Source organism: Xenopus laevis, chromosome 4L, assembly GCF_017654675.1.
Source record: "Xenopus laevis strain J_2021 chromosome 4L, Xenopus_laevis_v10.1, whole genome shotgun sequence".
NCBI classification, from domain to species: domain Eukaryota; kingdom Metazoa; phylum Chordata; class Amphibia; order Anura; family Pipidae; genus Xenopus; species Xenopus laevis.
The window spans coordinates 153,852,162-153,874,501 of record NC_054377.1 but is presented as its reverse complement, the minus strand read 5'-3'; the positions used below and the strand labels follow the sequence as shown (position 1 = coordinate 153,874,501).

General features: G+C 48.5%; 1 protein-coding gene across 1 annotated transcript in view; it reads right to left on the bottom strand.

The window, feature by feature from the left end:
* Positions 1-16,878: 16,878 nt before the first annotated feature.
* nup210.L (nucleoporin 210kDa L homeolog) overlaps positions 16,879-22,340 on the bottom strand; it is a 45,736-nt gene continuing 40,274 nt past the window's right edge. The window contains exon 40 of the mRNA XM_018240416.2: positions 16,879-18,685. Within this exon, the coding sequence (XP_018095905.1) occupies positions 18,579-18,685 (107 nt within the window). The 3' untranslated portion in view covers positions 16,879-18,578. The remainder of the gene's footprint in view (positions 18,686-22,340) is intronic.

The window sequence follows — 22,340 nt, the reverse complement described above, 5'->3', positions numbered from 1 at the left end:
AGGTTGGGACCCTATGAGTTGGGACTGAGTGAGAGTGTGGGACCCTATGAGTGAAAGACTGAGTGAGAGGTTGGGACCCTATGAGTGTGGGACTGAGTGAGAGGTTGGGACCCTATGAGTGTGGGAGTGAGTGAGAGGTTGGGACTCTATGAGTGAAAGACTGAGTGAGAGTTTGGGACCCTATGAGTGTGGGACTGAGTGAGAGGTTAGGACCCTATGAGTGAGAGTGTGGGACCCTATGAGTTGGGACTGAGTGAGAGTGGGGGACCCTATGAGTTGAGACTGAGTGAGAGTGTGGGACCCTATGAGTGAAAGACTGAGTAAGAGGTTGGGACCCTATGAGTGAGAGATTGAGTGAGAAGTTGGGACCCTATGAGTGTGGGACTGAGTGAGAGGTTAGGACCCTATGAGTGAGAATGTGGGACCCTATGAGTTGGGACTGAGTGAGAGTGGGGGACCCTATGAGTTGGGACTGACTGAGAGTGTGGGACCCTATGAGTGAGAGACTGAGTGAGAGGTTGGGACCCTATGAGTGTGGGACTGAGTAAGAGGTTGGGACCCTATGAGTGTGGGAGTGAGTGAGAGTGTGGGACCCTATGAGTTGGGACTGAGTGAGAGGTTGGGACCCTATGAGTGAGAGACTGAGTGAGAGGTTGGGACCCTATGAGTGTAGGAGTGAGTGAGAGGTTGGGACTCTATGAGTGAGAGACTGAGTGAGAGTGTGGGACCCTATGAGTGTGGGACTGAGTGAGAGGTTGGGACTCTATGAGTGAGAGACTGAGTGAGAGGTTGGGACCCTATGAGTGAGAGACTGAGTGAGAGGTTGGGACCCTATGAGTGTGGGACTGAGTGAGAGGTTGGGACCCTATGAGTGAGAGACTGAGTGAGAGGTTGGGACCCTATGAGTGTGGGACTGAGTGAGAGGTTGGGACACTATGAGTGTGGGACTGAGTGAGAGGTTGGGACCCTATGAGTGAGAGAGTGAGTGAGAGGTTGGGACCCTATGAGTGAGAGACTGAGTGAGAGGTTGGGACCCTACGAGTGTGGGAGTGAGTGAGAGGTTTGGACCCTATGAGTGTGGGAGTGAGTGAGAGGTTGGGGGCAGCCATTCAAGCACAGTATACACAGTAGATAATAGATAAGTACTACTATAGTTTATATAAACAAGCTGCTGTGTAGCCATGGGGGCAGCCATTCAAGCACAGGATACACAGTAAATAACAGATAAGTACTACTATAGTTTATATAAACAAGCTGCTGTGTAGCCATGAGGGTAGCCATTCAAGCACAGGATACAAAGTAGATAACAGATAAGTACTACTATAGTTTATATAAACAAGCTGCTGTGTAGCCATGAGGGCAGCCATTCAAGCACAGGATACACAGTAGATAACAGATAAGCTCTGTAATGGAATACAATGGTATTGTGCAGAGGCACCTGTTATCCCCATGGCTACACAGCAGCTTGTTTATATAAACTATAGTAGTACTCATCTGTTATCTACTGTGTATCCTGTGCTTGAATGGCTGCCCCCATGGCTACACAGCAGCTTGTTTATATAAACTATAGTAGTACTCATCTGTTATCTACTGTGTATCCTGTGCTTGAATGGCTGCCCCCATGGCTACACAGCAGCTTGTTTATATAAACTATAGTAGTACTTATCTGTTATCTACTGTGTATCCTGTGCTTGAATGGCTGCCCCCATGGCTACACAGCAGCTTGTTTATATAAACTATAGTAGTACTTATCTGTTATCTACTGTGTATCCTGTGCTTGAATGGCTGCCCCCATGGCTACACAGCAGCTTGTTTATATAAACTATGGTAGTACTTATCTGTTATCTACTGTGTATCCTGTGCTTGAATGGCTGCCCCCATGGCTACACAGCAGCTTGTTTATATAAACTATAATTAACTGTTATCTACTGCGTATTCCTGTTCCTTTAATATCAGTTTGCCACCTGTGTAGTAGAAATCTTGTCTTCCAATGACACCTGCTGGCAGGGCAGGGAATCTCAGCCTGGAAAACACAACGTCTGCAGGAAAAGAAATCAGCTCTGTTATGCACAGATACTCAGTCCTGTTATACACAGAGGGACAGTCCTGTTATACACAGAGGGACAGATACTCAGTCCTGTTATACACAGAGGGACGGAGACTCAGTCCTGTTATACACAGAGGGACTGTCCTGTTATACACAGAGGGACGTCCTGTCTATACACAGAGGGACGGAGACTCAGTCCTGTTCATAACACAGAGGGACGGAGACTCAGTCCCTGTTATACACAGAGGGACTGTCCTGTTATAACACAGAGGGACGCGAGACTCAGTCCTGTTATACACAGAGGGACTGTCCTGTTAATACACAGAGGGAAGATACTCAGTCCTCGTTATACACAGAGGGACGGATACTCCAGTCCTGTTATCCACCACAGAGCGGACAGTCCTGCTTATACCACGAGAGGGACAGATACTCAGTCCTGTTATACACAGAGGGACGGAGACTCAGTCCTGTTATACACAGAGGGACTGTCCTGTTATACACAGAGGGACTGTCCTGTTATACACAGAGGGACGGAGACTCAGTCCTGTTATACACAGAGGGACGGAGACTCAGTCCTGTTATACACAGAGGGACTGTCCTGTTATACACAGAGGGACGGAGACTCAGTCCTGTTATACACAGAGGGACTGTCCTGTTATACACAGAGGGACAGATACTCAGTCCTGTTATAACACAGAGGGACGGATACTCAGTCCTGTTATACACAGAGGGACAGTCCTGTTATACACAGAGGGACAGATACTCAGTCCTGTTATACACAGAGGGACGGAGACTCAGTCCTGTTATACACAGAGGGACTGTCCTGTTATACACAGAGGGACTGTCCTGTTATACACAGAGGGACGGAGACTCAGTCCTGTTATACACAGAGGGACGGAGACTCAGTCCTGTTATACACAGAGGGACTGTCCTGTTATACACAGAGGGACGGAGACTCAGTCCTGTTATACACAGAGGGACTGTCCTGTTATACACAGAGGGACAGATATCAAGTCCTGTTATAACACAGAGGGACGGATACTCAGTCCTGTTATACACAGAGGGACCAGTCCCTGTTATACACAGAGGCAGAGTACTCAGTCCTGTTATACACAGAGGGACGGAGACATCAGTCCTGTTATACACAGAGGGACTGTCCTGTTATCACTAGAGGGCACTGTCCCTGTTATACACAGAGGTGACGGAGACTCAGTCTGTTTTATACACAGAGGGACGGAGACTCAGTCACTGTTATACACATGAGGGACTGTCTGTTATACACAGAGGGACGGAGACTCAGTCCTGTTAATACCACAGAAGGGACTGTCGCTGTTTATACCACAGAGGGACAGAGTACTCAGTCCTGTTATAACATCAGAGGGAGCGGATACTCAGTCCTGTTATACACAGAGGGACGTTCCTGTTATATCACAGAGGGACGATACTCAGTCCTGTTATACACAGAGGGACGGAGACTCATCTGTATACACAGAGGACTGGTCCTTTTATACACAGAGGGACTGTCCTGTTATTACACAGAGGGACGGAGACTCCAGTCCTGTTATACACAGAGGGACGGAGACTCAGTCCTGTTATACACTAGAGGGACTGTCCCTGTATACACAGAGGGACGGAGACCTCAGTCCTGTTATACCAACAGAGGATGTCTGTTATACACAAGGACAGATTAACCTCAGTCCTGTTTATACACATGAGGGAACGGATACTCAGTCCTGTTTATACACAGCGGGACTGTCCTGTTATACAGCAGAGGGACGGATACTCAGTCCCCTGTTATACACAAGAGGGAACTGTCCGTTATACAACAGAGGGACGGATTACTCAGTCTGTTTTATACACAGAGGGACTGTCCTGTTATACACGAGGGACGGAGACTAGTCCTGTATACACAGAGGGACGGAGACTCAGTCCTGTTATAACACAGAGGGACCCTGGTCCTGTTATACACAGAGGGACGGATAGCTCATCCTGTTATACACAGAGGGACTGGTCCCTGTTATCACAGAGGGACGATACTCAGTCCTGTTATAATCACAGAGGGACTGGGGTCCTGTTATAACACCAGAGGGACGGATACTCAGTCCTGTTATACAAGAGGGATTCCTGTTATATACACAGAAGGGACGGATTACTCAGTCCTGTTATACCACAGAGGGCTGTCCTGTTATACACAGAGGGACGGAGACTCAGTCCTGTTATACACAGAGGGACGGAGACTCAGTCCCTGTTATACAACCAGAGGACTGTCCTGTTATTACAGCAGAGGGACGGATACTCAGTCCTTTATACACAGAGGGACTGTCCTTGTTATACACAGAGGGGAACGGATACTCAGTCCTGTTATACACAGAGGGACTGTCCCTGTTATACACAGGGGACGGGATACTCAGGTCCTGTTAACACAGAGGGACTGTCCTGTTATACACAGACACAGAGGGACGGATAACTCAGTTCCCTGTTATACATCCGAGGGACTGTCCGTTTAATACACAAGGACGGATACTCAGTCCCTGTTATACACAGAGGGACTGTCGCTGTTATAAGCACAGAGGGACGGATATCAGTCCTGTTATAACACAGAGGGACTGTCCTGTTATACACAGAGGGACCACGGAGACTCAGTCCTGTTATACAAATAGAGGGACGAGACTCAGTCCTGTTATACAACAGAGGGACTGTCCTGTTATAACACAGAGGGACGGAGACTCAGTCCCTGTTATTACACAGAGGGACGTCCTGTATACACAGAGGGACGGAGACTCAGTCCTGTTATACACAGAGGGACGGAGACTCAGTCCCTGTTATACACAGAGGGACTGTCCGTTATACACAAGAGGGGGACGGAATACTCAGTCCGCTGGTTATACCAGAGGGAACGGAGACTCAGTCCTGTTATAACACAGAGGGACTGTCTGTTATACACAGAAGGGACGGATACTCAGTCCTGTTATACACAGGGGACAGTCCTGTTATACCACAGAGGGACGATACTGCAGTCCTGTTTATAAACCACAGAGGGACGGATACTCAGTCCTGTTATCACAGAGTGACAGTCCTGTTATTACACAGAGGGACGGATACTCAGTCCTGTATCACAGAGGACGCAGACCTCAGTCCTGTTTATAACACAGAGGGACAGTCCTGTTATAACAGAGGGACGATACTCCAGTCCTGTTATACACAGAGCGGACGCGAGTACTCAGTCCTGTTATACAAGAGGGACAGTCCTGTTTATAATCATTAACATGAGGACGGATACTCAGTCCTGTTATACACAGAGGACGGATTACTCAGTCCTGTTATACACAGAGGGACAGTCCCTGTTATACACAGAGGGACGGAGACTCAGTCCTGTTATACACAGAGGGGACGGATACTCAGTCCTGTTATACACAGAGGGGACGGATACTCAGTCCTGTTATACACAGAGGGAGGACGGAGACTCAGTCCCTGTTATACACAGAGGGATCAGTCCTGTTATACACAGAGGGGGACGGATGTCGTTATACACAGAGGGACGGATACTCATTCCTGTTATACCAGAGGGACGGAGACTCAGTCCTGTTATACACAGAGGGACAGTCCTGTTTATATCACTACTCAGAGTCCTGTTATACACAGAGGGACATACTCAGTCCTGTTATACACAGAGGGACGGAGACTCAGTCCTGTTATACACAGAGGGACTGTCCTGTTATACACAGAGGGACGGAGACTCAGTCCTTGTTATATACACAGGGACGGACTCAGTCCTGTTATACACAGAGGGACTGTCCTGTTATACACAGAGGACGGATACTCAGTCCTGTTATCACGAGGGACTGTCCTGTTATACACGAGGGACGGAGACCTCAGTCCTGTTATACCACAGAGGGACTGTCCTGTTATACACAGAGGGAGGAGACTCAGTCCCCTGTTATACACAGAGGGACTGTCCTGTTATACCACAGAGGGGACGGAGACTCAGCCTGTTATACACAGAGGGACGGATCTAGTCCTGTTATACACAGAGGGACGGAGACTCAGTCCTGTTATACACAGAGGGACGGAGACTCAGTCCTGTTATACACAGAGGGACAGTCCTGTTATACACAGAAGGACGGATACTCAGTCCTGTTATACACAGAGGGACAGTCCTGTTATACACAGAGGGACGGATACTCAGTCCTGTTATACACAGAGGGACGGAGACTCAGTCCTGTTATACACAGAGGGGACGGAGACTCAGTCCTGTTATACACAGAGGACAGTCCTGTTATACACAACCTAAGAGGGAACGGATACTCAGTCCTGTTATACACAGAGGGAGCGGAGACTCAGTCCTGTTATCACAGAGGGACGGAGACTCAGTCCTGTTATACACAGAGGGACAGTCCTGTTATACACAGAGGGACGGATACTCAGTCCTGTTATACACAGAGGGGACGGATACAGAGGGACAGTCCTGTTATACACAGAGGGACGGATTACAGTCCTGTTATACAAGAGGGAACAGAGTCTGTTTACACAGAGGGACGGATACTCAGTCCTGTTATACACAGAGGGACGGAGACTCAGTCCTGTTATACACAGAGGGACGGAGACTCAGTCCTGTTATACACAGAGGGACAGTCCTGTTATACACAGAGGGACGGATACTCAGTCCTGTTATACACAGAGGGACAGTCCTGTTATACACAGAGGGACGGATACTCAGTCCTGTTATACACAGAGGGACGGAGACTCAGTCCTGTTATACACAGAGGGACGGAGACTCAGTCCTGTTATACACAGAGGGACAGTCCTGTTATACACAGAGGGACGGATACTCAGTCCTGTTATACACAGAGGGACGGAGACTCAGTCCTGTTATACACAGAGGGACGGAGACTCAGTCCTGTTATACACAGAGGGACAGTCCTGTTATACACAGAGGGACGGATACTCAGTCCTGTTATACACAGAGGGACGGATACTGAGTCCTGTTATACACAGAGGGACAGTCCTGTTATACACAGAGGGACGGATACTCAGTCCTGTTATACACAGAGGGACGGATACTCAGTCCTGTTATACACAGAGGGACGGATACTCAGTCCTGTTATACACAGAGGGACGGATACTCAGTCCTGTTATACACAGAGGGACAGTCCTGTTATACACAAAGTGACGGAGACTCAGTCCTGTTATACACAGAGGGACAGTCCTGTTATACACAGAGGGACGGATACTCAGTCCTGTTATACACAGAGGGACGGATACTCAGTCCTGTTATACACAGAGGGACAGTCCTGTTATACACAGAGTGACGGAGACTCAGTCCTGTTATACACAGAGGGACGGAGACTCAGTCCTGTTATACACAGAGGGACGGATACTCAGTCCTGTTATACACAGAGGGACGGATACTCAGTCCTGTTATACACAGAGGGACAGTCCTGTTATACACAGAGTGACGGAGACTCAGTCCTGTTATACACAGAGGGACGGAGACTCAGTCCTGTTATACACAGAGGGACGGATACTCAGTCCTGTTATACACAGAGGGACGGATACTCAGTCCTGTTATACACAGAGGGACTGTCCTGTTATACACAGAGGGACGGATACTCAGTCCTGTTATACACAGAGGGACTGTCCTGTTATACACAGAGGGACGGAGTGTCTGATTCATGTAGTGATGGAAGGTTACAGGGGAGGGGCCAGAAGTGAAGCAGTGGGTGGGACTAGGAACACAGAGATAACAGGTTACAGGGGAGGGGCCAGAAGTCAAGCAGTGGGTGGGACTAGGAACACAGAGATAACAGGTTACAGGGGGAGGGGCCAGAAGTCAAGCAGTGGGTGGGACTAGGACATCAGAGATAACAGGTTACAGGGGAGGGCCAGAAGTCAAGCAGTGGGTGGGACTTAGGAGATAAAGGTTACAGGGGACAGAAGTCAAGCAGTGGGTGGGAACTAGAACACAGAGATAACAGGTTACAGGGGGAGGGGCCAGAAGTCAAGCAGTGGGTGGGACTAGGAACACAGAGATAACAGGTTACAGGGGGAGGGGCCAGAAGTCAAGCAGTGGGTGGGACTAGGAACACAGAAGCTAACAGGTTACAGGGGAGGGGCCAGAAGTGAAGCAGTGGGTGGGAACTAGGAACACAGAGATAACAGGTTACAGGGGGAGGGGCCAGAAGTCAAGCAGTGGGTGGCACTAGGAACACAGAGATAACAGTTACAGGGGAAGGGGCCAGAAGTGAAGCAGTGGGTGGGGACTAGGAACACAGAGATAACAGGTTACAGGGGAGGGGCCAGAAGTCAAGCAGTGGGTGGGACTAGGAACACAGAGAATAACAGGTTATAGGGGAGGTGCCAGAAGTCCAAGCAGTGGGGTGGGACTAGGAACACAGAGATAACAGGTTACAGGGGAGGGGGCCAGAAATCAAGCAGTGGGTGGGACTAGGAACACAGAGATAACATGGTTACAGGGGGAGGGGCCAGAAGTCAAGCAGTGGGTGGGACTAGGAACACAGAGATAACAGGTTACAGGGGGAGGGGCCAGAAGTCAAGCAGTGGGTGGGACTAGGAACACAGAGCTAACAGGTTACAGGGGAGGGGCCAGAAGTGAAGCAGTGGGTGGGACTAGGAACACAGAGATAACAGGTTACAGGGGAGGGGCCAGAAGTCAAGCAGTGGGTGGGACTAGGAACACAGAGATAACAGGTTACAGGGGAGGGGCCAGAAGTCAAGCAGTGGGTGGGACTAGGAACACAGAGATAACAGGTTACAGGGGAGGTGCCAGAAGTCAAGCAGTGGGTGGGACTAGGAACACAGAGATAACAGGTTACAGGGGGAGGAGCCAGAAGTGAAGCAGTGGGTGGGACTAGGAACACAGAGATAACAGGTTACAGGGGAGGTGCCAGAAGTCAAGCAGTGGGTGGGACTAGGAACACAGAGATAAAAGGTTACAGGGGAGGGGCCAGAAGTCAAGCAGTGGGTGGGACTAGGAACACAGAGATAACAGGTTACAGGGGGAGGGGCCAGAAGTCAAGCAGTGGGTGGCACTAGGAACACAGAGATAACAGGTTACAGGGGAGGGGCCAGAAGTGAAGCAGTGGGTGGGACTAGGAACACAGAGATAACAGGTTACAGGGGAGGGGCCAGAAGTCAAGCAGTGGGTGGGACTAGGAACACAGAGATAACAGGTTATAGGGGAGGTGCCAGAAGTCAAGCAGTGGGTGGGACTAGGAACACAGAGATAACAGGTTACAGGGGAGGTGCCAGAAGTCAAGCAGTGGGTGGGACTAGGAACACAGAGATAACAGGTTACAGGGGGAGGGGCCAGAAGTCAAGCAGTGGGTGGGACTAGGAACACAGAGATAACAGGTTACAGGGGAGGTGCCAGAAGTGAAGCAGTGGGTGGGACTAGGAACACAGAGATAACAGGTTACAGGGGAGGGGCCAGAAGTGAAGCAGTGGGTGGGACTAGGAACACAGAGATAACAGGTTACAGGGGAGGTGCCAGAAGTCAAGCAGTGGGTGGGACTAGGAACACAGAGATAACAGGTTACAGGGGAGGTGCCAGAAGTCAAGCAGTGGGTGGGACTAGGAACACAGAGATAACAAGTTACAGGGGGAGGGGCCAGAAGTGAAGCAGTGGGTGGGACTAGGAACACAGAGATAACAGGTTACAGGGGAGGGGCCAGAAGTCAAGCAGTGGGTGGGACTAGGAACACAGAGATAACAGGTTACAGGGGAGGGGCCAGAAGTCAAGCAGTGGGTGGGACTAGGAACACAGAGATAACAGGTTACAGGGGAGGGGCCAGAAGTCAAGCAGTGGATGGGACTAGGAACACAGAGATAACAGGTTACAGGGGAGGGGCCAGAAGTCAAGCAGTGGGCGGGACTAGGAACACAGAGATAACAGGTTACAGGGGGAGGGGCCAGAAGTCAAGCAGTGGGTGGGACTAGGAGCCACAGAGATAACAGGTTACAGGGGGAGGGGGCCAGAAGTCAAGCAGTGGGTGGGACTAGGAACACAGAGATAACAGGTTACAGGGGAGGGGCCAGAAGTCAAGCAGTGGGTGGGAACTAGGAACACAGAGATAGGTTACAGGGGAGGGGCAGAAGTCAAGCAGTGGGTGGGACTAGGAACACAGAGATAACAGGTTACAGGGGGAGGGGCCAGAAGTCAAGCAGTGGGTGGGACTAGGAACACAGAGATAACAGGTTACAGGGGAGGGGCCAGAAGTCAAGCAGTGGGTGGGACTAGGAACACAGAGATAACAGGTTACAGGGGAGGTGCCAGAAGTCAAGCAGTAGGTGGGACTAGGAACACAGAGATAACTGGTTACAGGGGAGGGGCCAGAAGTCAAGCAGTGGGTGGGACTAGGAACACAGAGATAACTGGTTACAGGGGGAGGGGCCAGAAGTCAAGCAGTGGGTGGGGACTAGGAACACAGAGGATAACAGGTTAACCAGGGGGGAGGGGCCAGAAGTCAAGCAGTGGGTGGGACTAGGAACACAGAGTTAACAGGTTACAGGGGAGGGGCCAGAAGTCAAGCAGTGGGTGGACTAGGAACACAGAGATAACAGGTTACGGGGAGGGGCCAGAAGTCAAGCAGTGGGTGGGACTAGGAGCACAGAGATAAGAGGTCACAGGGGGAGGGGCCAGAAGTCAAGCCGTGGGTGGACTAGGAACACAGAGATAACAGGTTACAGGGGGAGGGGCCAGAAGTCAAGCAGTGGGTGGGACTAGGAACACAGAGATAACAGGTTACAGGGGGAGGGGCCAGAAGTCAAGCAGTGGGTGGGACTAGGAGCACAGAGATAAGAGGTCACAGGGGGAGGGGCCAGAAGTCAAGCCGTGGGTGGGACTAGGAACACAGAGATAACAGGTTACAGGGGGAGGGGCCAGAAGTCAAGCAGTGGGTGGGACTAGGAACACAGAGATAACAGGTTACAGGGGAGGGGCCAGAAGTCAAGCAGTGGGTGGGACTAGAACACAGAGATAACAGGTTACGGGGAGGGGCCAGAAGTCAAGCAGTGGGTGGGACTAGGAACACAGAGATAACAGGTTACAGGGGGAGGGGCCAGAAGTCAAGCAGTGGGTGGGACTAGGAACACAGAGATAACAGGTTACAGGGGGAGGGGCCAGAAGTCAAGCAGTGGGTGGGACTAGGAACACAGAGATAACAGGTTACAGGGGGAGGGGCCAGAAGTCAAGCAGTGGGTGGGACTAGGAGCACAGAGATAAGAGGTCACAGGGGGAGGGGCCAGAAGTCAAGCCGTGGGTGGGACTAGGAACACAGAGATAACAGGTTACAGGGGAGGGGCCAGAAGTCAAGCAGTGGGTGGGGACTAGGAACACAGAGATAACAGGTTACAGGGGGAGGGGCCAGAAGTCAAGCAGTGGGTGGGACTAGGAACACAGAGATAACAGGTTACAGGGGAGGGGCCAGAAGTCAAGCAGTGGGTGGGACTAGGAACACAGAGATAACAGGTTACAGGGGAGGTGCCAGAAGTCAAGCAGTAGGTGGGACTAGGAACACAGAGATAACAGGTTACAGGGGAGGGGCCAGAAGTCAAGCAGTGGGTGGGACTAGGAACACAGAGATAGGTTACAGGGGAGGGGCCAGAAGTCAAGCAGTGGGTGGGACTAGGAACACAGAGATAACAGGTTACAGGGGGAGGGGCCAGAAGTCAAGCAGTGGGTGGGACTAGGAACACAGAGTTAACAGGTTACAGGGGAGGGGCCAGAAGTCAAGCAGTGGGTGGGACTAGGAACACAGAGATAACAGGTTACGGGGAGGGGCCAGAAGTCAAGCAGTGGGTGGGACTAGGAGCACAGAGATAAGAGGTCACAGGGGGAGGGGCCAGAAGTCAAGCCGTGGGTGGGACTAGGAACACAGAGATAACAGGTTACAGGGGGAGGGGCCAGAAGTCAAGCAGTGGGTGGGACTAGGAACACAGAGATAACAGGTTACAGGGGGAGGGGCCAGAAGTCAAGCAGTGGGTGGGACTAGGAGCACAGAGATAAGAGGTCACAGGGGGAGGGGCCAGAAGTCAAGCCGTGGGTGGGACTAGGAACACAGAGATAACAGGTTACAGGGGGAGGGGCCAGAAGTCAAGCAGTGGGTGGGACTAGGAACACAGAGATAACAGGTTACAGGGGAGGGGCCAGAAGTCAAGCAGTGGGTGGGACTAGGAGCACAGAGATAGGTTACAGGGGAGGGGCCAGAAGTCAAGCAGTGGGTTGGACTAGGAGCACAGAGATAACAGGTTACAGGGGGAGGGGCCAGAAGTCAAGCAGTGGGTGGGACTAGGAACACAGAGATAACAGGTTACAGGGGGAGGGGCCAGAAGTCAAGCAGTGGGTGGGACTAGGAGCACAGAGATAACAGGTTACAGGGGGAGGGGCCAGAAGTCAAGCCGTGGGTGGGACTAGGAACACAGAGATAACAGGCTACAGGGGGAGGGGCCAGAAGTCAAGCAGTGGGTGGGACTAGGAACACAGAGATAACAGGTTACAGGGGGAGGGGCCAGAAGTCAAGCAGTGGGTGGGACTAGGAACACAGTGATGGCAGTGGTGCAAGTGTGAAACATATAAATGATGGCAGATTGTGGGGATTAATCTAATGTAGATCACAGGCAGTAACAGAACAGATCACATTAATAGATCACTATGGGAAACTATAGATTGGGATAACTAATGTCTTACTAAACCCATTCCATATGCAACTACATTGTGGGCTCCTATAGGTCAGCTCTAGAGGAGGGGCTGCAGGTTTGGTGGGAGGGGCCTCTCCATTCATCAGGATCAATCACATTGGCTCTGGTTTCCCGACAAATTAAAGGGGAAATAGTGAGGAGCAGAGTGACGTCTGTGGATCCCCAACTTTTAGCATTTGGGAAGGTTCATTTTATTAATTTTACAACCACTTACAATTCTACACTAACGTTGTGTTTGAAGGAGTCCAGAGTGATGTAAATACAGAGTAGTAGAGATTTCTTTATTTGAAGAACGAGCAGTAACCAGTGACTCCAGGGGGCGAGTCCATTAGATGCAGTGTCAGTATAAAGCTGATATTTATAGTTCTGCACTGCTGCTCCCACAACTCGAATACAGACACAAAGTAGGGACAGAGCAAACCCTCATATTCTATAAACCCACTAAGAGTCGCTGTCAGGATAATGTACATTATGTTATCGAATGGCTAATTCTAAGCAACCTTTCAATTGGTCTTCAGCTTCCAAATGGGGGTCACTGACCCCATCTAAAAACAAATTCTCTGTAAGGCTACAAATGTATTGTTATTGTTACTTTTTATTCCTCCTCTTTCTATCCAGGCCTCTCCTATTCATATTCCAGTCTCTTATTCAAATCAGTGCATGGTTGCTAGGGGAATTTGGACCCTAGCAACCAGATTGGTGAAATGATAAACTGGAGAGCTGCTGAATAAAAAGCTAAATAAGTCACAAACAATAAATAATAAGCAACATTGCCTCAGAATAGGAGTCTGTCCATCACAGTAAAACACAAGGCACATGTAACCGCACACACTGGGGCTGCCATTGGATTAAATACAACAGGTGACTGAACTGTATCTCTCTTGCTTTGTGCTACTCAGTGGTAGTGAGACTGCTGCAGACATTTTATTCCCTGACAGTTCTGACCTGCACATACAGGAGAGATCACACTGAGCTGTTTTGTCTCTCACACAAGTAACACTGTTCCCTCACAGACACTTCCTGCCGCTCCTGCACTACTTCCTCCTCTTGACCCCGCCCACCTGTAATTCCCCCAATCGGATTTTACTTCCTGAATAGTTGCCCAATGAGGGACGTTTTGTCACTGTGCTTGATGCCCCGCCCATAACAACGTGGCGGCAGCAGAGAGATCAAGGTGTGAGGCCAGAGAAGATGTTGTACTTGGGATTTGCTGTGAGGAGGCTTCACCTTCATTAACTCCTGCCCAATGGCTCCAGCAGTTTCACTGAATAAACTCTCTTTCCACAAGGCTCACCCCATGTAATTATTATAATCAGCTTAATCTGCCCCTTTAATGGACAAGTCTATTTTATTAGGAACTGGAATGTTAATCACCATAGTAACAGTAAAGGTTGTAAAAGACACACGTCCATCAAGTTCAACTTTAAGTCTATCTATAACCTGCCTAACTGCTATTTGATCCAGAGGAAGGCAAAAAAAACCATTTCAAGCCTCTCCAATTTGCCTCAGAGGGGGACAAATTCCTTCCTGACTCCAAAATGGGACCAGTCCCTGGATCAACTTGTACTATGAGCTCTCTCCCATATCCCTGTATTCCCTCACTTGCTAAACACCATCCAACCCCTTCTTATACCTATCTAATGTATCAGCCTGTACCCCTGATTCACTTCCCAGCTCTCCCTGTAACACCCCTTTCCCTCCTCTAATCTCATTGGCTCCCTCCTGTCTGCTGGGAGGAGCTACTGGTGAATAAAGCATCCGACCCTTCCTTGTACCTATCTAATGTATCAGCCTGTACCCCTGATTCACTTCCCAGCTCTCCCTGTAACACCCCTTTCCCTCCTCTAATCTCATTGGCTCCCTCCTGTCTGCTGGGAGGAGCTACTGGTGAATAAAGCATCCGACCCTTCCTTATACCTATCTAATGTATCAGCCTGTACCACTGATTCACTTCCCAGCTCTCCCTGTAACACCCCTTTCCCTCCTCTAATCTCATTGGCTCCCTCCTGTCTGCTGGGAGGAGCTACTGGTGAATAAAGCATCCGACCCTTCCTTGTACCTATCTAATGTATCAGCCTGTACCCCTGATTCACTTCCCAGCTCTCCCTGTAACACCCCTTTCCCTCCTCTAATCTCATTGGCTCCCTCCTGTCTGCTGGGAGGAGCTACTGGTGAATAAAGCATCCGACCCTTCCTTGTACCTATCTAATGTATCAGCCTGTACCCCTGATTCACTTCCCAGCTCTCCCTGTAACACCCCTTTCCCTCCTCTAATCTCATTTGGCTCCCTCCTGTCTGCTGGGAGGAGCTACTGGTGAATAAAGCATCCGACCCTTCCTTGTACCTATCTAATGTATCAGCCTGTACCCCTGATTCACTTCCCAGCTCTCCCTGTAACACCCCTTTCCCTCCTCTAATCTCATTGGCTCCCTCCTGTCTGCTGGGAGGAGCTACTGGTGAATAAAGCATCCGACCCTTCCTTGTACCTATCTAATGTATCAGCCTGTACCACTGATTCACTTCCCAGCTCTCCCTGTAACACCCCTTTCCCTCCTCTAATCTCATTGGCTCCCTTCTGTCTGCTGGGAGGAGCTACTGGTGAATAAAGCATCCGACCCTTCCTTGTACCTATCTAATGTATCAGCCTGTACCACTGATTCAGGGAGACAATTCACTGTAACAAACCCCTTCCCAATATTTAGCTGGAACCTCTTTTCTTCTAATCGGAATGGGTGACCTTGTGTCAGCTGGAAAGACCTACTGGTAAATAAATCATTAGAGAGATTATTATATGATCCCCTTATATATTTATACATAGTCATCATATCACCCCTTAAGCGCCTCTTCTCCAGAGTGAACATCCCCAATTTGGCCAGTCTTTCCTCATAGCTAAGATTTTCCCTTTACCAGCTTAGTTGCCCTTCTCTGTCCCCTCTCTAATACAATAATGTCCTGTTTGAGTGATGGAGACCAAAACTGTAGGGCATATTCTAGATGGGGCCTTACCAGTGCTCTATACAGTGGGACCCCCTCCTCCCGTGACTCTCTGCCCCATTTAATACAACTCAAGACCTTATTTGCCCTTGATGCTGCTGACTGGCATTACTTGCTACAGACAAGTTTATTATCTACAAGGACTCCAAGCTCCGTCTCCATTATGGATTTGCCTAGTGCAGTCCCATTAAGGGTATAAGTGGATATTGTTACATCCCAGGTGCAGGACTTTACATTTATCAACATTGAATCTCATTTGCCACTTAGCTGCCCAGATTGCCAGTTAGTCAAGATCCTGTTGCAAGTGCCACATCCTGGATGGAATTAATTGGGCTGATAGTTTTGTCTCATCTGCAAACACTGATACATTACTTACAACACCCTCCCCATAGTCATTAATGAACAAGTTAAATAAAAGTGGCCCCAATACTGAGCCCTGAGGGACCCCACTAAGAACCTTACTCCAAGTAGAGAATGTCCCATTAACAACCACCCTCTGTACCCGATCCTGTAGCCAGTTTCCTATCCATGTGGAAACCATTTAACAAGTAACCAAAAAAACTTAATGAGCTGGACCAATAATTCTGCAGAAATAGGACAACAGGGACGTATTTATGGGCAGAATGAGCCACAATAAGGAAGTAATTGCAGCAGTGCCACTAAGCAGAAGTCCGGTCATTACATGTGAGTGACACGTGTGCACATTGCCTGTGTTATATGTTCATACATAATTATATGAGAAAAAATACCGCCGCAGTACCTCTGTTACAAAAAATCCTTGAGAAAGGGCAAGACTAAGCCTGAAATGTTACCTGGTTGTAATAATTTCAACTTTTCCCAACAAAGAGGTGCCACAGCAGTATTTTTTTCGCCTATGTCTATGTAACCCCTCGCAAGGGTTTTCGCTCTCCTTTGCCCCCAACCCACAAGGTTATACAAAGTGGTTTCAGCACACACACAATTTCTACTACTCTACTTGCGTAATTGACTGCAATCACAAACTAAACTTTTTCAAAACAGCAGACCAGTTACTGCTACTTGCTGATTGGTTGCTATGGGTTACTAGACTCCTTTGGCGCGGAGCTTGCGCAGCAGGTTAATAAAGAGACACCAGACTTTCGTTCCTCAGAACATTATTTATTATATACACACACAAACGCTGGGCTGGCAGTAAGGCACAAAGAAATGGACACCCCAGAGACTGGACCGTCCACATCCACGGGGTCAGACAGAACCGGAACAGCAGAATTTGAGGTATTTAGTTAAAGATACAGTGAAATGTCACATTTTGTCTCATTCGACACTCTCACATTATTACAGTTAAAGGCATCCCCCATGCTATGAAGGGCGGTACTTGTGATCACTAGTGGGCGGGACTCTCAGCCTGTGGCCCACCTGCCCCGCTCACTAGCACAATAGCCGGCCCTCCAGCCACAGGGGCCCAGTACACTATTCACTCCCAGCTGCACAAAGAAACAAGTGGATAAAATAAAAACATATCAAGTGCTGCTCCAGCAATGAGAATGGGTTCTGTCTCCAAACCACAAACACTATCACAAGTATTTGCTCAAGTGCATTTCAAGCGATTGCCATAGGGGCAGCAATTGTGAGTGATTTGGTGGCAGTAGAATCATGGGGCCCCCTGGATGCTGTGGCCCTCAATTCTGCACCTTTCCCCACTGCCATTGAAACAAGGGGAAGTGACCTTTCCAGTATCCATTGTTGTTGGGGTGTGTAGGGACGGATTATGATTGGTTCTGTGAGGGGGCGGTGCCAGTGGGCTGGAATGTGTCACAGTATGGCAGCACTCACCTGCACAGAGGCTTATGGGAATGTGTAAAACTTACTGTCACGTGGAAATGAACGACAACAGCCATCAGGGGTGGGGGGCAAGGGAAGCAATCAGTGGTTTCTATCGGATAACAAAACTGAACAACTGGGAAAAAAACAAAGCGTTTCTGAAAGCTGCACAGAAGGACAAATAAATTCAATAGCGGTTTCCTGAGCAGAGAACCCCCCCCCCCACACACATTATAATAGAATTTAAGCCAATGAGAGCACAGATTCCTGCCCCCAGGGCCCACATGGAAGCATAAAGCCAGAAAATCTGGGTTCCCCCTATTCCAGGCGGCTCGGGGTCACATTATAAGGCAACAGAATTTTCCTGAGTTAAACTGAAATCATATTGCGGGACATGAGGAAATGAAAAGTCTCTCGTTACCAAGAGCTTGCAATTAAATGCTACATAATCAAAAACAATGGCACTAGGAGGCACCGGAGTCACAGTGGAAGAAGCTTGTGAGGCCACACGGGTTCTACTCACAGTCACAGCCCCGGGGCAGACACTCCGTACGGGTGAGATATGGAGCCTGTAAGTTACAGGGAGAAGAGTCATGTAGGTGGGCATTTCACTGACTGGCGCAATGGCACCTACTGGAAAACTTAAGTGTAAAAAAAAAAAAAAAAGGAAACTCAGAGGATTCTATTGGCTTCACAAAATGCCCTTTAAGAAAAGAAATGGCAGAGCTGCAGATTCATTAAGTCCCTCCCCTGAGGAACATACAGGCTCCATAAAACATTGTGTGCGCAGCTCCAGCACAAACAACAGAATCCAAACTTGCTGTCAGAACTCACACAGCGTAACGTCCCTATTGGAGCAAAAACAAGGAGAAAAACCAAACTTTCAGATTTCTTTCAGTCGAAGCGAAATAAAAGTAGCGCACACAAATAGTCACACTGCACATGCCGTAAAATCTCAGCAACACACTCGCTAAAAGGCGCCAGTGGCCAATGAAGACGACTGTCGGTGATTGGCTGCTTTCTAATTGGAAGCATAGTCTGGACTCCACAATATCCTCCCCTGGGATTGGTTCCTCCTGTTTGGAGAGCTGTGGTTTGAATAAATTCCAGGTGAGAGCGGAAGGAAGCCTGCAATGCCAAAACAAAGGGTTATGATGGATATAAAGGGCACCACAAGACTAGGAAAACAGGTCTATATTGTTAGTATTAACGTACAGAGCCGTATAATCTCATGCACAATAAATAAGTATTTTCAATTTATTGTACAATGTATTGTATCTTTTTCTAGACGGCCCGGACTGTCAGCGCAGACACCGTGGGGTTAAGTATCCACCTCCGGAGGCAGGACAGAAGAAAAAAAAATAGAATCTCGACTCCTCGCTCTCCATATAAGCTCCTGCTCCTCCCGATTCCCCTCAGTTTAGTCTGTCAGCTCAGTTAGGAGAATAGAAGGAAAGCAGAGAAAGAGCGAGAAGAGATTCACAACAACATAATATCATGACTAACTCCACGGTGGGACTTAATGCACTGACCGTCCGGGCCGTCTAGAAAAAGATTTTCCGTTAAGTTGAAAATCCTTATTTCTCTAGACCGGCCCTTCCTGTCAGTGCAGACACCGTGGGGATGTCCCAAACTGTCCCATTTCTAGGGTTGGGTCTAAGAGTTACTGTTGCCTCACTGCAGCTTGAAGTACTTTTCTAGCAAATGCTGCAGGGGCTGGGTGAATATGTGTAGTCTATAAAATTTTGCAATTCTAGATAGATAGTGATGCCCAAGTGGCTGCCTTAGAAATTTGTTCTGGAGTAGCTTAATTATGCAGGACGTACTTTGTGCCCTCATAGAACGTGCTCTGACCTTGAAGGGTCTAGTTTTGTGACAAATGTCATAAGTACAATTTATTGTCTCTACAAGCCATCTGGCTATTGTACGCTTTGAAGCAGGCGATCCCTTATTGATGCCACAAGTAACCAAAAAAGCATAGGACTTCGTATAAGTTTTGGATCTGTCTAGATAGTAACGTATTGGCCTAACTACATCCAAGTTAAGTAGAGCTTCTCTTTAGCGTTAGAGGGCTTAGGGCATAGGGAAGGAAGGTTGATTTCCTCATTAATGTGGAAAGCTGATATTACTTTTGGAGAAAAAGAAGGTATAGACCTGAAAACTGTTCTATCTTGGTGTAGTATGAGCCAAGGCTCCTTGTGAGATAAGGCTGCCATGTCTGATACTCTTGTTGCTGACGTAATGGCCAAAAGGAAAATCCTTTTCCAGGTAAGGAATTTTAGTGGACAAGTCACTAAAGGTTCAATGGGGTCCTTGTAAGACACTGAGGACCATGGTAAGATCCCAGGTAGGTGTTGGATCCCTGAACGGTGGTCTGACTTTGCCCACCCCTTGCATAACTGAATAAGGTCTGGCTCTCTAGCCTACTGATGTTGGAGTAGTAAGGAAAAGGGCTGATATTTGTCCTTTCAGAGTGGCTAATGAAAGACCTAAATGGAACCCTTGTGTGAGGAATTTGACAATTGTCTGAAACTGTCACTTGTTGCCACTGAACCTGTATCGACTCACACCAATGTATGAAAGTCTTCCATAGTCTATGATAGACCTTTGTTGTGGACTGTTTTCTGGCCTTCAAGAATATGTTGGTGGCCATTCCTGAAAACCCTTTTGAGTGCCAATGTCGGTCTCAAGAGCCAGGCCGTTAAATGCAACCTTGGCAGATTGTTTTGTTTGATTAGTCCTTGAGTGGGTAAGTCTGGTTGAAGAGGCAGCCGCCATGGTGGAGCTGCATGATGTCTGAAAACCATGCTCCCCTCAGCTATCTGGAGCGATTAGAATCGTCTCCACCCCTTCTTGTTGAATTTTGCGTATCACTCTTGGTAAGAGAGCTAGAGGGAGAAAGGTGTAAAACTCTGTCCAAGGTTTGACGAACACGTCTACATATGCTGCCCTTGGGTCCTGCGACCTGGCGCAGTACATGGGCATCCTGGAGTCTGGACACTAGCATGTTTATGTCTGGCAGGCTCCATGTGGTTACCAGCTGTTGGAAAACCTCTGTGTGAAGTGACCATTCTCCTTGGTCTATCCGCTGTGGTAATCCACCTCCCAGTTTAGCACTGTGGGAAAGAAAACTGCAGAGATGGCTGGCGTAGTTCTGCCCAGATGAGGATTTGGCTGAGAAAGTGGTTCTAGAACTCTCACGTGAAACCTGCCTGAAGGTAGTGCCTCCAGTGCTTCTACCATGTAGTCCAATAATTCTGAAGGTAGTGAAATGGTTTGAAGGACTGAGTCTGACAACATTCAGAAGAATTGAATTTGTTGAGTGGGAGTGAGGTGACCCTTCCTGTAGGTCACGATCCACCCATACTGTTGAAGTGTCGTGCCACAAGTTTGAGTGTCCTTGTGACATTGGTCATAGGATAGGGATCTGATGAGCAGGTCATCTAGATAAGGAGTTATTGATATCCCTAGACGCTCGAGATGTGCAATGAGAGGACTGAGTATCTTTGTGAAAACTCTGGTCACTGTGGAAAAGGCCGAAAGGAAGTGCCTGGAATTGGTATGTTCTTCCAGCACAGTGAATCTTAGATACTGCGGAGATTGCTTTCTGATGGGTACGTGCAAGTATGCGTCCTGAAGATCCACTTTGGTAATATAGCAATGGTGTGTAATGGACATCACCACTGAACGAATTGACTCCATTCGGAACTTTTGTTTGGACACCAATTTGTTTAGTGATTTTAGGTTTAGTACCGGTCTGAAAGTGCCCTCTTTCTTTAAGACCAAGTAAGATTTGAGTAAAACCCTTTGTAGCTTTCTTTGTGTGGCACTGGTGCAATGACATTGTTGTGTCGTAGATTGTTGACAATCTGTAATACAGCTTGTCTTTTGGTGTGGTCGAGCGTTTTGAAAGTGCGAGGGGGTAGACTATCGAAAGGAATGCGGTATCCCTCTGCTATGATTGAGAGAACCCAATTGTCCTGTATGTGGTCCTGCCACACTGGGAAAAACTGTTGAAGACGACCTCCTATTCTCCTTGCGCTTAGCCTTAATTCAGGCTGAGTTGGTTTTTTGGAAAAACCTGGTTTCCTGGTCAGTCGTTGTTGTTTGGACCAGGTTGGACTACCCTTTTTTGTGTCCCCATTTGCTGTGAAGGACGAAATGTGGTATTCCGGAAATAGCGAAATGGACAGCCCTGGGAACTCCACAGTCTATTGTAAAATGGATTAGGTTGGTCTAATCTGGGTTTTTTGCCAGAAGGTAAAAATGTGCTCTTACCACCTGTGACTTCATTAATAATTTGCTTAAAGTCAGGTCCCAAAAGAGTGTCTACCGTAAATTTTGGATTCATGAGTTGGGTCTTGGACGCTGTATCACCAGACCAATGGTGTAACCAGAGTACTTGTCTTGCCATCACTGTGTCAACCCTGCTCTTGGCTGCTAGCCGCGTTCTGTCCATGGCTAAAGCTGAGCTAAGACGCTGTAATTCCTCCATGAAGTGGGGTTTTCTGTAACTCTTGGCACCAGAAACTGCCCGTGCATGTTAAAGACGCAGATGCCCCTGCTGGTCTGAGAATCGCTGTGGCATGGGTGTAACCCCTTCTTCTGGAACAGGGTAAGTGTTAAGGAACCGTTGCGCTTGGGAAAGTCGGTTTCAGATTTGGATGATTCGTGCTCTATAACCTGAGATACGGTTTTAAATCTAGGGAAGGCCAATACTTTGTCAGCCTTTGATGAGCTGTTATTTCGTCTTTAATATGTAACGTAGCTAGCATTTCCCGAA